This window comes from Coturnix japonica, chromosome 22 (genome assembly GCF_054131305.1).
Source record: "Coturnix japonica strain WE chromosome 22, WE-NBRP24, whole genome shotgun sequence".
Lineage (NCBI taxonomy): Eukaryota > Metazoa > Chordata > Aves > Galliformes > Phasianidae > Coturnix > Coturnix japonica.
This window is the reverse complement of record NC_140684.1, coordinates 4,761,574-4,777,554: the sequence shown is the minus strand read 5'-3', so window position 1 is coordinate 4,777,554 and position 15,981 is coordinate 4,761,574. Positions and strand designations below refer to the sequence as shown.

The window sequence follows — 15,981 nt, the reverse complement described above, 5'->3', positions numbered from 1 at the left end:
CTTTGGGATGAGCTGAATGTGCAGGGCTGGGTGTGTTCCTGTGGTTGTGCTCTTGGAACAGGCTGATGTCAGAGCACTTTCTGACCTCGTGTGTACTTAACAGGTTCTTGTTTCTATTTGGCTGCCACACAGATGTTGTATTGGGCAGCTGGGATGGCAGCAGTCTGTCAGTAGGTTGTGGAAGGCCATAAATCTTAGAATCGTTGGAAAAGACCCTTCAGATTCCCCAAGTCCATCCCCAGCCCATCCCACAATGCCCACTGATCATGTCCCTCAGTGCCACATCCCCACGCTTCTGGAACACCCCCATAGAAAGGGACGCCACCATCTCTGGGTTCTCCTTTAAGCATCCTCGTAAAGACACTGCTTTTATTCTCTAAAGGGTGTACAGTGTAAGCAGTGCGTGTGCCCAGGTAGCAGGGCTTTGTGGAGGCTCTGAGTGCCTGCAGAGGGCTGCTGTGTTTGCTGGGTGTGATTTTGGCCTCAAAGAGCAGAACTGATGGCTGTGTAGAATGGACTAAATATGGTACTAGAAAAGGGAATGCAGCATGTTTTAGCCTACGGAGACAAAGAGCAAACAAAGCCTGGCAGCCGCATTGGCATTGTTTGAGCTGTTCTGAGGACAGATCAGATCTGTTTGCACTACAGCTTCTCCCTTCCATTTCCCATAAGCAGCAGGAATCACTCAGCAGATTCTGTTTCTCCCCTTTTTCATGTGAGAGGGGCAAACCCAAAATCTCTGGACAACTTGTACAACCATTTCTCAATTTATCACGTTCTGCATTACATGACTGCAAAAAGGAACTCCTATCTGTCAACATGGAGCCCCCAAAGCCCAGGCAGAGAGAAGGGCAAAGCCTCAGCAGGGCTGTCACTCCCAGACAACAGAAAAGCATTGGAAGATGCATAATTAATGGCTCATTTGTCCTGGGAGTTTCTTGCACATGATGGATTGTGCTCATGCTGGCTGTAGAAGCATTCATGTGCATTATCTCTGTGTTATCAGGTGTTATAATAGGTTGGGGACCCCTGGAGAACACTGCACTGCTGTTTGTGCAGCCTTGTCACGATGGTGCTGTTGCCCAGCAGTGCTCCATAAAGCAGTGGGTACTCCATAAAGGTACAAAAACTAAAGCTGATGTGGTGTTGATTGTTCTTTTTTCCCCTTCCTCTCACCTTTCAGGTATTTCCCAGCCAAGACCCCCTGGACAGAGCAGATTTCAATGCTGTGGAGTATATTAACACTCTCTTTCCCACTGAGCAAGTAAGTTGTGCTCACAGCATGTTCCTCTCCTCAGTTTGAAGGGTAACCTGGCATGATTAAACCTATATCTAAGCATTTTCTTCTAAATGATACTGTGTGTAGGAATACTATGACAATAATTAATTCTTAAATTTGCATTTAACGATGTTCACTCATTATGTTGTTTCTTTATATGCAAATTGTTTGCTGGAATAAAAGTTCTGCTTTGATCTGTAGACATAAATTAGCTTTCTGTACATACTTTGGCAGTACATCTCATAACTTCCTTTGTGTTATTCATTAGGAATCCTCAGTGTTTTTTCACCAAATGAGGCAGTTGTTGGGTGTGGGATGTCACCAAAGAGTCATCTATGTTTGAAACCTGTTTCTTCTGTGGTGTAAAGAGTGAGGTGACCACGGGGTCTTTATCCACCCTTGGTCTTCCCCACATCAGCCCCAGGGGCAGTTATGAAAGGAGGCATTTCCCAGCTGAAGGCTGGACTGGGAAGCAGCTCCATTGCAGGTGTTACCGTGTTTAAGACCCTCTGCAGAGCTGCCTCTTTGGTTTCCATCTGTCTCTGTTCAGTTTCCTGGTGGTGCTGGCTCATCCTTTTTCCCTTTGCCAATGAAGAGCTATATTTCCTCCCAGTAATGCCCCCATATCTCCAGCAGCCTCCTGCACCCAAGTGCTGGGTGTTGGGGTTCAGCAGGAGGCCAGGGAAGGCCAGAGCTCTGTACTGTCCACTGGAGGTCACTGTCACCACAGCATTTCAGGGCAGCTCCTGCTGAGACACAGCAGGAATCACAAGGGCACCCTGCAGCTAAGTTGTTTTGTGTCTTTTTCTCCACATGTAAAAATCATTGCTCTCCTTTTTGTAAAGTGTGGTGCATGAGAAGGGGTGAAGTGTCACAGCTGATGTGGGTTGGAAGTTTTCCCCTTGTAATATTCCTTTTTGTTTTTCTTCTTGTAGTCTTTGGCAAACATCGATGAAGTTGTCAACAAAATCAGGTTGAAAATAAGGTAAGTGTTTCTCCATTTCATTGCATCTCAGATGGAGAAGCCACCGAGGCCTCATAAGTACAGCCTATACTGTAGTTAATTGGAGTTAATTTGCTTAAAAGACAAAGACAGGATCAACCTCAAGTCTAATAGAATAAGAAATGAAACTGTATCGCTAATTGTAAAATATTTTGCTCCTCTTTGTAATGTGTCCCTTCAGGTTATTTTAGCTGGTGAGTTGCAAAGTAGACCTTTGCAAAGCAATGAGTTGGATAGCAACATATACCAAATTTTAATACAATTGGAGGTTGGAAGGACAAACTGTCCAGAATATTTGGTTGCTGAGAAGTTTATTCTGTTTGTGAGATCAAAATAGGAATTGTTAAAAACTCTCCTTTCATGTGGTTATTGTTGTTATTCATATTGTAAATATAAAATGCCAGCAGGAAAAAAGCCTTAGATTTTCTATTTAGTTTGGCATTGCCAACCTTAAAGAACTGAGACTGCTCTTTGCTATATGGAAAGAAGGAATTGAAACTGACAAGGAACAACGGACAGTATTGCTTAAGGGGGGAGAAATGCTAGAAGCTCCAATTAAGTTAGGTAATGGGGTTTTATTTTTGCAACAGGAATTTTGTATTGTGTAAGATATTGATGTCCCACAGAGAGAAAGAGGGAGGAAGAAATATGAGTTTGCCGTTAGTTCGTAGCAGCAGCTTTTTGGTTTTTAATCCCTTTTGTAAGTCTCAAGGTTCCCAGAAATTGCTCTGATCGGGCATATTGAGAATGGATTTGACATGATAGGGTTTTGGGTTTTTTTTTTTCCTCCAGGAAGTTGGATGACAACATTCGAACTGTTGTGAGAGGACAGACCAATGTGGGGCAGGATGGCAGGCAGGTATGTGCACCTCATCTCAGGCAAAGCCAATAGTTCTCATCTTCTAATGCTGAACTGAGGATTGCCTTTGGCGGGCAGAAACCTGCTCTTATCATGAGGGGGGTGTTTCTGCTGCCTTTTGCCCTGCTGTCTTCCTGAGGTGCTTATGGAGCAGCTGTTCTAACCTGCCTTGTGATTACCCTGCAAAGGGAAGCAAATGAGAAATCAATTTCAAAAAGCAAGTGTAAGAACTGGAGGCTTGTAGTTGTGCCATTATGTGGCTAATTATAAACTAACTGGATTAAACAGGTACAAACACATTTGCTATTGAGTAAGAATCAATAAAAGGATATTTTGCCTTTTAACTAGGTTGTTTGCTGAAGTATCCTGGGCTGCTGTGACTTAGCTTGATGACTGACTGCCAGTTCATCTTATGTATCTTATTCAACTGCCAGGTTTTCATTTGGCTTTGTCTTGACAAATGTGTTTGCTTAGGGTATGGTATTGACCAGCACAGCTATTGCTGTGATGTTTGTGAACACTGAGCTTGGACTCTGTGATATTGGATTCTGAGTTATCATTTGGTGCATCTGTATTTCCTGTATCTGCTCAGACCAGGAATATTAATGTCTCGAATCATCCATCATTCTACTTTCTTCTGTGTAAACAATGATTCTTGTGTTTTAGTACTGGATTTAAGAATAGGTTGCTGGGTTGGGATGGTAATTACCTATTCAGAAAGGCTTCTCCAGCAATTCCACTCCCTGTTGCAGTAGAAATTGGTGTATATTTGTTCTTTTCTTGTGATATCCCTGGCTCCGGTTTCACTTTCCTTCCCCCTTACAAAGTCTGTTGTGTTGAAGGAATAATTTCTGTGCAGACTGGATGTTAAGGCTGAGCAGGTAGTAGTGAGAAGCTCTGTGTGAGGAACAGAAACAACTGAGATTAAAACATACCTAATTGGCTGACCTCCAAGAGGCTGTTTGTGCAGCCCTGTAATCCTTTGTTTTGACATATTTTCACTCCTTGACACACTGGGGACCCAAAACAGTGCAATCCATCCTTTCCTTGGAAACCTGTGCTGTGAACAGAAGTGCCCATGAACCCTGCTGTTGTATCTGCTTGAGCTTAGAATGCTGTGTGGTTACTGAGAGATCAGATCTGGGAGATGTTTTGCAAATACTTCTTGCCTTCAGTGATGTTCTCAGCATGCAAATGCACCATGCAAATGGTAATCAGAGTTATCTGGCTGCGTGGTATCAGAGCTGAAGGAGCTGTACTTGTCTGGTGGGGGAAACAGTACCGTTATTGTAAACATCCTTTTAATCTCTGACTTCCCAGGGAAACAAACCTCCGATGCAGGGGTAGGACAGCAAAACAGATCCTGTTTGACCCCAAGTGAGCTAGCAGAGGTTCCCTGCCTTCTGTTCCCTTCTGTTCCCTTCTGTTCCCTGCCTTCTGGTTCCCTTCTGTCCTGTGTTAGCTGTGCTTTGCCAGCACTGGGTGTGTGTGGGGCACCCAATCTGAGCACACAAGCAGCTACTGTGCTTGCAGAGCACATGCCATGGAAGAGAAGCTGATTCAGGGCACTCAGCCTTGGCTTTTCCATCTCCTGCCAGCTTGTACTGCCAAATGGAGGACTGAGAGCCTCAGGCAGGCTGTTGGTTCAAGTACTATCCAAATCCCTGGGATTATATATAATTTTGATAGCGTATCAGGAAACCAGTGATACCAGGCAGGTCCCTAGTAGACAAACCAAGGCTGTTTAGCCTCTAACAGCTTGTATTCTCTCTGGTTGTCATTTACCAAAGCTGTCAGCAATGTAGCTTTCCTCAGCCTTGCTGAGAGCTGCACCTTCACAGCTGTCCAGGAGAGGGGAGCCCAGCCTTGCTTTTCAGAGCAGAATGGTGTTTTGCTGATAATTGAGTGCTGTCTGAATGCAGAGCTGTCTGAATAGCACTGTGTGCCGTTCTCCCAGTTAGAACAATCTGAATCCATCAGGCCCAGTGGTGAGTACCTGGAATGCAGCTGTGGAAATGTGCTCTCCGTGCTCCTTAACCAAAAGGAGACTTCAGGGTTTGCAAGTTCAAAATCAATTGCAGATTGAGCCCCTGCACCACCAGTGTTTGAGTCCCCTGTGCTGGTGGGGTGGCAGTGGGTGACATTTGTGCCCCATCTCTGGGGTGAGACAAGTGAGCAAGTCTGGGAGGTGAATGGTTGGTGTGGGAAGGATGCCAGAGCAGCTTTTTATCATCAATCTTTTAAACAGTTTCCCAAGTAGTCTTCATCACGTGTTCGTATCAAATAGCATTTAGGTGTTGGGAAAAACACCTTTTAAATCCACCAAAAAAAGTCAAATAAATGTGGCCCCAAAGAGTTACTTAAGTGGCTCTAAAGACAGGAATGCTCTCTCGTCTCTGCAGAGCGTTATGTGTCTCGGTTCAAAGCATCTGCCTTTGAAATTTTGCCCTAGAATTTCCTCCGAGTGCAGGAGCCTTAAAATAGTCTGGCTCGTTTGGCTTCCCCTTCCTGGTGAGATATTTCAGTGGAGAAGTCTGCAGACAATACTGTGAACTCCAGAAATTAACTCACTAATAATCCTTCTATGGGAGGAAACAACAGTCGTGGGTGGAACATTCCTCTGCAGGGTGTAACAACGTTTTCCTTGGGAGTCCCAGACTTGGGCTATTTCTGATGCTTTGGGAGAGGCTGGGAATGCAGAAGCTGCCATGGTTCTGCTGTAGCAATCCATGGTTCCAGCTGTGCCTGCAGATTTTGGGAGCCAGCACTATCCTGTTTTCCCTCAGTAAGGTTTTTCTCAGCTCTGCTGCTGAGCTGGAGTCTGAGCTGACCTTGCTGAGAGCCCTGGTTGTTGTGGCATAATTTCCTCTTTGCCCCAGGGTGTAGTATAAAAAGTTCCCATAGCTTTTTCCACTGGATGTGTAATGTGCTCGGTATGTTTTTATTTGTCACTGTTTAGTTGTGTTTATTGCTGAACCTTCTACATCGCCTGGCTGTAATTTTTTTGACAGCTGCTGACATGCCTGTGCTGTTTGTTTGGCTGAAGCTGCTTCACCTATCATGCACTGCCCTTGTAACAAGCAGTCTCTGCATTTGCCATCTAGCTTCATTAACCCTTGGCTGCATCTGCACAGCCAGACACAGGTGCCCGCATCAGCAGAGGTGAGGCAGCTTTCTGTGCAGACCATCTGGGGAAGGAAATGAGAACCCAAGGGGAATTCTAGCATCCCCTCTGGTTTTGTGGCTTTATAGTTTGAATCTTAAAACAATAATAATAATAACAAACCCTTTGGCTCTGGTCCACCTTCCCTTCCTAACTCGTACTTAATTTGAGTAGGGAAAGACTGTTCTAAAGAAAAGCTTCGCCATTCATAGGATGGTTGCATTGGAAGGAGCCCTCCAAGACCACCTAGTCCAACAAGCTGAGCCCTGCAGGGCCAAGCAGCAGTGACAGCAGCACGTTGCTCATATGCCTCATAGCACTTTGCATATCCTGGTGCATTGGAATCCTGGCTCTGTCAGTGCTGCACCAAAGTGCTGAAGAGGAAGTGGAAGTGCCCTGGGCTGGGAAAGCCTTGCATGTTTCTCATGGCTGAAGATAGTAGCTGATAGCTCAGATTGCTTTGCTTGGCTCCCGCTTCTTTGCTTTGCTTCATGAGAACAGCTAGTTGTGTGTTGTTATTTTTTCTGAACTACAACAGCGCAGAAAAGAGGTGGCAGCTGCTGTGGTTAAAGAATACAAATATATTCTTGCTGCCCAGCCTGAACCCAGCACAGCAGTAGACGGCTTAATTAGTCATCCCATACTTCGGTAACCACTGCTGTCTTCCTTCACTGCATGTAAAAATAAACATGTCTGAGCTCTGCAGCTGTGCTGAGTCCCAGGCAGCCCTGTGTGCTGCAGCCTCTGTGGAAGGAGGAGATGCGTCTGGCATAGAGAAATGCCCACAGTTATTGGGATTGACAAGGTCATAGATTGGAATGATGTGAAATACTTCTTTTTTGTTTTAATAGCAAGCAGGAAATGTATTGCAGAACCAGTACAGGGAGGAAAGGAGAAATGAAGATGAGCAGCGAGCAGAAAAAGAGGGTGATGTGCAGATGCTGAGGATGGCAGCAGGAGGATGGTGCTCCCCTTCTGGTCATGTCAGCCTGGCTACCCAAGTCCTTAGTGACATGGCCACTGGTGGGTGCAGCAGAGAGCAGGCAGAGCTGCCTTTGTGCAGTGCCTGCATTGCATAACCATGCTTAGCAAGCAGCACTGTTGCTTCAGGTCCCTTACCACCCCCACCTGTTTGTGTTGGGGCTTGGTGATCTTCGTGGTCTTTCGCAGCCTTAGTGGCTCTTTGAATGTATTCTGAAACATGAATAGTCAATTGATAGGTTTCACTGTGTGTTTTGAGGTGATGGATGGATGAGGGTTAAATTGCTGTGTCATTTTTATATATTAAAAAGGAAAAGTCATGCCACAGGTTCTCTAAGATTCCAGCCAGGCAACTGAAGTCTCGATGTTCTTTCATAACCAGTGAATAATCACCAGAAATTGAGCTGCCAAAATGAATAAAAAGTGAGAATCATTTACAGCCATTTCCCTAGTGAGTTGTGACAGTTGGGCAATGTCCTTCCCCTTCAAGAGGCGTGGAGCTTTTTCTAGCCCAGAACATGTTTACTGAGAAGGATTTCAGGTGGATGGCATGCCAAGAAGAAATAGTGCTGTTTATTATCCTTCTGGCTCCTGGCCATTAAAACTGGCATCTGCAACTGCCCAGAGAGGTCGGGCAGAACTTCTGCCATCTGCCATAACGCTTGGTTTGAGGCAGGTCTGTGCATGACCTTGCCTTGTGCTCCTGTGTCAGGAGGTGGTGGATACCTGTGTCACTGCCCTGCCGCCCTGGGCTGGGCATCAGGTTGTGTTTTGTGCAGGCAAAAGGCATTTTGTTTGTGACGGTGCAAGCTGCAAAGTGAGGCTGGGCTGTGCCAGCAAAGCGAGAAACCCAGTCTGGAAATAGCAGTCCTGACAACAGGCAGGAGATTGTGTTACTGTGGATCTTATTAATTTTCATCTTTCCCCCTTTCTTTTCTTTCCTTTTTTGTTTTTTTTTGTTTTTTTTTGTTCTATTTTTGATGTCTGTTTAGGAGTTGAGCACTATGTGAGCTATCACCTCTTGCTTCACATCTCATGTCTGCCAGCGTTTGTGCAGCTGTTCTGAGCACAGGTTTTGATTTCTAAGCATGATTCAGGGGTTAAGTGAAGGGACAAAAGCAGCAATTTTAAGCTTGGTGCAGTCTTGGACATAATCTGTTGATTTGAAGCATCCTTAGTGCAGCCTCAGTGGTCAGAACTAGAACTGATGACAGAAAATTGTATTCTTTAGCAGGGACTGTGGTAGTTACATGGTATTTGATGGAGTCCTAGGGTTGAGATTTGCTAAAATCAAAGCCAGGGGTGCTGAGCCCATCAGGTTTGTCTGCCCAGTGAAGGATCTGGCTGGCTGTGTGCTGTCAGAGGGCGCCCATAGACCAGCCCCTCTGCTTGAGTGCTGCAGCTAGAGCTGCAGTGGTTTATTCGTGGCTGTGAAACTTAAAGTCTTCTCTAAAATGAAATGAGGATGAGAATAAAAAATGTATTTCCGTGCTTTCTCTGTCTGGAGGGATTCTTTGTATGAGATTTCAGTGGCAGAAATTAGGAGTCTGGTCACAGTAAGCACGAGTTGCTTTGAAATCTCTGCAGCTGAGGCTCTTTTGAGAGTTGGGGATGGGAACTTATTTTCAGTCATGGTCCATAGACGTTCATTGATCAGGGCTGTAAGCGTGGCAGCAAATGAAAGGAGCGTTAATACACTGTGTTCAGGAGTGGGGACCAATCCAAGAGCATTAAATTCTCAGCATCCTGACCACAGCCCGATTTGTAACATTAAAAATACATTTGAATGCTGTGAATTTGGCAGATGTGTCAAGTGTCTATAAAGTACTTAGCAGAGGGCAGCTTTCTGATGTGAGTAATGACATCCAATTGAAATATATATTGGCCAGAATCAAATAAAAGGAGCGTGTTTCTAGCACACTGCCAGTGAGCATATGGAAGCTGTCAAGGTATTTTAACCATTACTGGGACAGAACAAAGCTGACTCAGTCCTAAAGCTCAGAGTTCCCTAAGCAAGCAAACTGCCTTGGAAAATGTGCTCCTTCCCCAAATGAATGACATCTGGTAATAACACTCTCCTTTAATTGCTCTGTTGACTTGCTCCAGTGTAGGGACACGCAGTGCATGGCTGGGAGGGATGGGACAGCACCGTGGCAGATGGTGAAGCTGTACCTTGGGTGGAGTGGGGGATCATAGAATCATAAAGATTGGAAGAGACCTCCAAGATCATCAAGTCCAACCATCGCCCCATCACACCCAATAAACATGTCTTCAAGTGCTGCATCTACATGGTGTGACCTGGGCCGTATCTGCTGCCCCACTGTGATGACAGCCACCATGGCTGTGTCCCCCTGCAGAGCTGTGGGGATTTGCAGGCTGTCACTCAGGCTTTGTTTTTTGGCTTTACCATTGTTGTTATGGCTGTAAATCCGTGCAAGGTTAACTTTCAAAGGAGCTTCACTTTGAAATACCGAATTAAAGTTCATGTTGGTGGTGCACTGTTAGACTCGGTCTCTTCCCACCTCTCATTCAGGTTATTTAATTTCCCCATTTTGCTGGTTGGGAGATCAAACTGAAAGATGCTACAAGAGATGATGCCCTCAGAACTGCTCGGGTCAGTGCCAGCGAGGATGTTTTGTAGGCAATTTTTTCTTAGTGATTCATGCTCTACCTTTACTCCCCTATTGTTTTGTAGTGTGTTTGATGGGCTCGCTCCTGTTGCATGTCAAGGTGAAGAGGTTTAAAGAGCTGTGGCTGCTTGGTTTGCTGTGTTTTTTCCCTCTTGCTTTACAGAATGTGATGACTTGTGGAGCTCACTGTCTGTCTGCCTTACCTGGGCTCTATGCAGTTGTGCTTTCCAGGTGCTATGTGAATTTCTCAGCATTCTGCACCTCATCCCTGCTGTTAACCCAGGAGCAGAGGAGCTTTGTTTCATTAACACGGAGTGGCTGAGAAACAGGGCTGGGTAAAAGTGCGTCATGTTAAATGGAAAGATCCTCTTCTGCACCTCAAGAACTGGTAGAAGAAAGCCAGAGCTGGAGAAAAGCAGAATGCCCAAAGCGTGTTGCTTTGCCTTGCATGCTCTCCCTGCAGACTATTGCTGTGTTGCTGACCTCTTTCCTGAATGTACCACTGCTGGGTGCCCTGGGACGAGCAGCTGTGGCCTCTCTGAGCAGTGGGTTCCTGTCAGGGCTGTCCTCAGCTGCTGCTGAGTGCTCGGGGAGTGCAGGGGTTGCATCAGGTTTCATAAATAATGCCGATGGGTTAATTGTAGCTTGCAGGCTCAGTTGCTGATTAGAGTCATATGATGTTGTTCCAGTACATTGCAACCCTCATTTCAACATCCTCGTTTCATATAACCATGGGTAATGACGTATCTGTGTATCTCTTCCCTTATTAGTAGTCTTCAGTCCTCGAGATGCTTTAGGAGAGAAAGAGCAATAACTTCTGTAAGTCAGCTGGGAGTGCCATCAATTTGCACATAGGGTGAGGAGACAAATTGGTGCGGCACAGCATCAAGCCACTGCGTAAGGCTGGTTGCTGCTCTTGATCATGTAAACCAGTTCTGTCCTTGAGAGCAATTCCTATTCTCTTGGTATTGTTCTGCTTTTAGAATTTCTGTCCAAAAACAAAAGTGGTAACAAAATGCTTGTAAAGTTTGTGATTTGCTGCCTTTACAGGAGCAGAGCGTGGCTTTACTGGAAGGGAAATGCATTCCCCTATATACTATATGCCAAAGTATAAAGTGTAGTCTTTAACACATCTGCAGTTTCCCATGTCCCATTTTTATAGCCAAGAAAATAATAATTTATATAAAATGAAAGAAATTTCTTTATTACACCTTAAAGAATTAGACCTGCTTTCCTTCCTTAGATTGTCAATTCCTTCTCCGTGAGTAAGGAGCACCACTGATCAAATAGGAGTTGGTTTTGCTCTTCTCTGCTTTTGCACTCAGCAGAGCATTGGAGTGATTTGGTGTAATTTATTTCCTTCCCACACATGCAGTCTTTTACTCTCAGATGCTGCAGTTGAAATGTTGCAGCCAACGTTTTTCATTGGTTTCCTGAAAGAAGAACCATTATGAAGTTTAATTAGGCTCTGCAAGCTGAGTAACGCTTGCAGTTCATTCTCAGCTTCCCCTCAGATCTGTCTCAACAGTGCCCTTCTGGTTAAGAGAAAGGGATTTACGTATGGTGTCACCTTGGGCAGATCTGCTGGATGCTTCAAGACAAATATTTTCATCTTTATTATATAAGCTGTATTAAAAAAACACCTGCGAGCACATTGATGAATTAGTTTCTTCTACCTCGAGTAAGGAACATACAGCTCATTCAGGGGAGCAGCCCCTTGAACTAGTTGCAGCTTTATGTCTCGATGGCTGGACAAGTTTTTGGAAGCAAGTTTTCACGAAATGAAACGGGTGTTTATGAGCAGTTCTGCTTTACTCAAGCCTGCTTAGTTCTCTGCTGGGTTCTGTGTGTGGTTTTAGTTTTTCTTAGCAGCTATAGGAATGCATGTCCTCCCTTGAGAGATGCATGCACAGCATGGATCTGTCTCTCCCCATGTTCTGGTCCTGCTGTTTGCTCAGTGGCAGGAAGCCTCAGGGCATGTCATCTCCTTTGTGTTTATCCAGAGACTGTGAGGAGGTAAAAGCAACGAATGTCAGGACCAGGTGATGACACTTGTTTGCCTTCTCTTTTCAATGTACAAGAACAAAACCCTGTTTATTTTGCCCAGTGCAATGTGCTTGTTTCCTCTGGAGCGCAGAAGGACCACATGCCTCAGGTACGGAGCTGATATCTTAAAGCAGACCCTGGGAAAAGCAGTGCTGAGTGCTCAGTGGCCCACACAGGCATGTGCTGCAGCTGGGGGCTGAGACCAAGCGCAGAGGCTGTGGTTAAATATGTTGAAAGGAGAACTCTTTGGCTTGTGTTTAATCCACGTGCCTTCAAATGGGATAGCAAACCTTATTCCAAGAGGGGGCCAGGCTGGAGCCAAATGAGAGGGTGGTGGTGTTCATTTCTAATGGAGCTGTCCCTGTACCGTGGTGGAGTGCTCATTTCACTTATTGAACATGCCATGTGATATCTTGGGACACTAACAGATAAAGTGTTAACTTTCACATGATTCAAAAGATATTTCAGAGGAGACTTCTCCTCTGGAAAATGAATTATCAAGTGTTTCCAGCTTTTAGACTTTTTATTGTAATGCAGCTTCATTCCAACAAAACCTCCTGGCGGATAGTTTGCTTATGCGTTTTTAAAGGAAAGTGTGCTGTGTTTCTTTGCTGGAGGAGCCTGCAGCTAGCACCATAACCTTGGTCATGGAGCTGGATGGAAAATGAGGGACAGAAGCCTTCCTTACAGCAGGAAACAGTGGAGCTGGAGCTGGAAACATTACCAGACCAGGAAAGCAAAATGGGATGAGTTACTGCAGAAGGCAGATTGTGAACATCTGATTTTTGGATGTGTGGCTCCACTTTCTGAGTCCACATGGATCTTTGTGGTCTGGATGAGGGCAGATGCACCATGGCTGCGTGAGGGGGACCAGAAGCTTGCAGGAAAATAGCACAGAAATCCAGACCAGCTCTTTTCCACACTGGACCTCTGTAGGTACTGCAAAACCGTCCTGAAAAACCTTTGCTTGCATGCATGGAATCAACAGAATAGGCGCTGGTCTTCCAGCAGGATGATATCCTGCTAACAGTACTCTGTGCTGTGTATGCTGTGTATTTTTGATTGAGAATTGATTGAGCGTAGAGCTTTTGTTTGGAGGTTTCGTTTCCTTGCTCTAAATGCGTATTGATCAGGAGTGAGCTCTGCTTATTTTTCCGCTCTTAGCGAGTGGACATACACTGCAGTAACCTTAACCCTAATGGATTGTATCACCAAGGTGCTCCCATGGAGTATCTCAATCAAATTTTACAGAGCATTATTGTGAAGTGGATACGGAAGCACCAGTCCACTCAGGCTGTAATCCCACCCTACACATGGTTGTAGGTTGGCTTTTCTTGCGCTGATGATCTTTTCTTTGTAACAAAACAGCTCCCCTCACTGACCCAGCCCAGGCTGCTGTGAGGAGCAGCTGTACATTCTAAAGGTGTAAACTATTTGTGAGCTTTCTTTCTACTCTGACCTTGTTTCTTTTTTCAGGCCCTGGAAGAAGCCCAGAAAGCCATTCAGCAACTCTTTGGTAAAATTAAGGATATTAAAGACAAGGCTGAAAAATCAGAACAAATGGTGAGTAACAGTTTAGCCTTTAAAAGGGATAGGACACTGATTTTTTTTTGCTTCAGTCATTGTTAAGAAGGGAATGTTTTTGTCTTTGGTATTGAACCTGTACATTTGTTCTCATGTTAACTTGACTGTAGAGCTAAACTGGAGTTCCTAAGTGAAGAGAGAGCCCCGCTTAGCTCCCTACAGTTTTAGTGCTTGATATTTAGCCAGATTCCTGTTCTTTCATTCACTAGGTTAAAGAAATCACACGGGATATCAAGCAGCTGGATCACGCCAAGCGCCATCTGACCACCTCCATCACCACCCTCAACCATCTGCACATGCTGGCAGGAGGAGTGGACTCACTGGAGTAAGCACATGAATTTTAGTGGCACTTTGACCCCACTGAGTTCTTGATTTCAGAGCAGGCCTATAACAGCTGCTTGTATCTTTGGAGGGAAGTTTATTTAATAGATTGGGAATGAGAGTCTGGCTTCATGAAAGTGTAAGGCAGTCTGTTGAGTTAGGTGTCATCACCAAGGATGTGCTTTGGGTGATTCTTAGCAGTCTTAAACTACAGTGGGATCCTGTTTCTGAGAGGTCTGCTCTAGTTCTGAAAATGAGTTCAGAGAAGCCTTGCAGCTTGTGCTGTGTACAAAGTGGGATTGGATGTTTCTAATAATCCTTCGTGGTTGTCTTTTTTATTTTTTTAATGTGCTTGAGGAACGCACAGGCTGAGGAAGTTCAGCTTTTACATGTTGCATCTGTGGAGCTGCAGAACCCAAGCACAGCCTGTTCTTGGAGTGTAGCAAACTCTGCACGAACGCTGGGCTGTCAAGTGGTCAGGATTAAATTTTACTTGGGCTGCTGTCTCGGATGGAATGATCCTAAAGGTTGAAATAAAAATCAAGTTTGTTCTTCTATCAGTTCCCTGTGAAAATTATTAGCAGAAAAGCCAGTGCTAATGGCTTTTCAGTGTAGCAGTTCTCCCTGTGAAGCTTTAAGTCACGCTTTGTGTGCCATGATGAACGGCGTAACTCAGGTCATTACAGTGAAATAGCATTTACTGCTTCCAGACCCATACTGGGAAGCGGATGCATTTGGTAGTTTACACGTTCTTTGCCAAGTGTTGGTTTGGACATTTATGTTTTCTGAAGCGTTGTTAGATGTGTGCTGGATTGGTTTATTTTAGCATCAGTTAAGTGAAGTTTTAATGCTGTATTGGAATGTTAATGAAGAGTTGTGTATTTTAGAAAACTGAATGTCAGTGGAGGCTGTATGGATGAAGTAACTTGGGGAATTACCACCCAAGATTTTTATCAAATCCCCCTTTGTAAACCTTTAATTTCCTCTGCAGGGCTATGACCAGGAGGAGACAATACGGGGAAGTTGCCAACCTTCTACAAGGCGTCGTGAATGTGTTGGAGCACTTCAACAAATACATGGGGATTCCACAGATTCGACAGCTTTCTGAGAGGTAAAACAATCAAGCACTGAGTGCGGTGCTGGCAAGTTAGACAACACACTAGGCAGAAGCACTTCCTAAGGGTGGTGGCCCTTTGAACCCATGGTTGTGGTAAACCCTGAGGTGAAGCTTTCTTTGCTTTCTTACCCTGAGGGGTGCAGTTGGTTACAGGGTGAGTTGTTGTGCAGATCCAGCAGCAAGTGTCCACCGCTCTCAGCAGTGGCATGTGGCATCTCAGTGTGACAAAGCCACCAGCTCTCTTGGGCCTTGGTTTTGATTTGTGACTTTGCATTTGGGTTTCTCAGGAACAGGGCCATCCCTCTTCTAGGTCAATGTGTCTGTCCCAGCCCAAACCTACTCGTCCTGCTTTACAGCAGGCTTCACTTTGCTTGCACCACATCCCTGACGTTTACTTAACAGCCTGTCATAGTGCTGAGCACAGCTCAGAGGTAAAACCCACTTATTAACATTAGGGATGAGCCTTCTTAATAATGCAATCATATCTGATAGCAGTTCTTTTCAGCTTGCAAATTGCACATCTGTCACCATTATGCTGTTGATACGTGAGGTTACTTTGCTCATTACAGAGGTGGCTGGAGGAGTCTTCCAGGCACTAATTAATAAAGTGGTGACTCCCTTTGCTAAGATGGCAGCTGCACTGCGATGTGATAAAAACATTGTTTGAGTGATAGCTCTGTAATAATTCTATGTCAGTCTGCTGGACTTCCTTTGCGTTATGGATACCTCTTCCAGAAAGCCCAGATGGAATCCGTGACACTGAGCGAAATAAAGATCCACCCTAAATCGAGAGGGAGAGGTGGAGCCTTGTTTTAGCAAATTAAGCATTTGCTTAAATGAGCATCAAAGAGAGATAAATTCAAAAGAGCAATGACATTTGTTTAGGTTGTTGTCTGTTCTGACCTCATGCTCAGGAAGATAACTCGATTAATTTTCTTCCAGATTGGTAGTGACAGAAAGCTGCTGTCATTGGCCATGGCAAGGCCACAGATAATTGA

At 44.9% G+C, this 15,981-nt stretch overlaps 1 protein-coding gene across 5 annotated transcripts in view; it reads left to right on the top strand.

Moving 5' to 3' along the window:
• Positions 1-15,981, top strand: part of VPS53 (VPS53 subunit of GARP complex) — a 47,949-nt gene that overhangs the window by 456 nt on the left and 31,512 nt on the right. For 3 of the 5 annotated variants that reach the window (XR_014936466.1, XM_015880699.3, XM_085522040.1), the window contains exons 2-7: positions 1,184-1,264; positions 2,215-2,264; positions 3,075-3,141; positions 13,438-13,524; positions 13,755-13,870; positions 14,858-14,977. Coding sequence is in view for 4 of the 5 variants with exons in the window: in XM_015880699.3 (XP_015736185.1) it covers positions 1,184-1,264; positions 2,215-2,264; positions 3,075-3,141; positions 13,438-13,524; positions 13,755-13,870; positions 14,858-14,977 (521 nt within the window). In the remaining variant the exon portion in view is untranslated. Of the gene's footprint in view, positions 1-1,183; positions 1,265-2,214; positions 2,265-3,074; positions 3,142-13,437; positions 13,525-13,754; positions 13,871-14,373; positions 14,394-14,857; positions 14,978-15,981 lie in introns of those variants that run through there. The other 2 variants (XM_085522038.1, XM_085522039.1) reach the window with 2 other exon arrangements.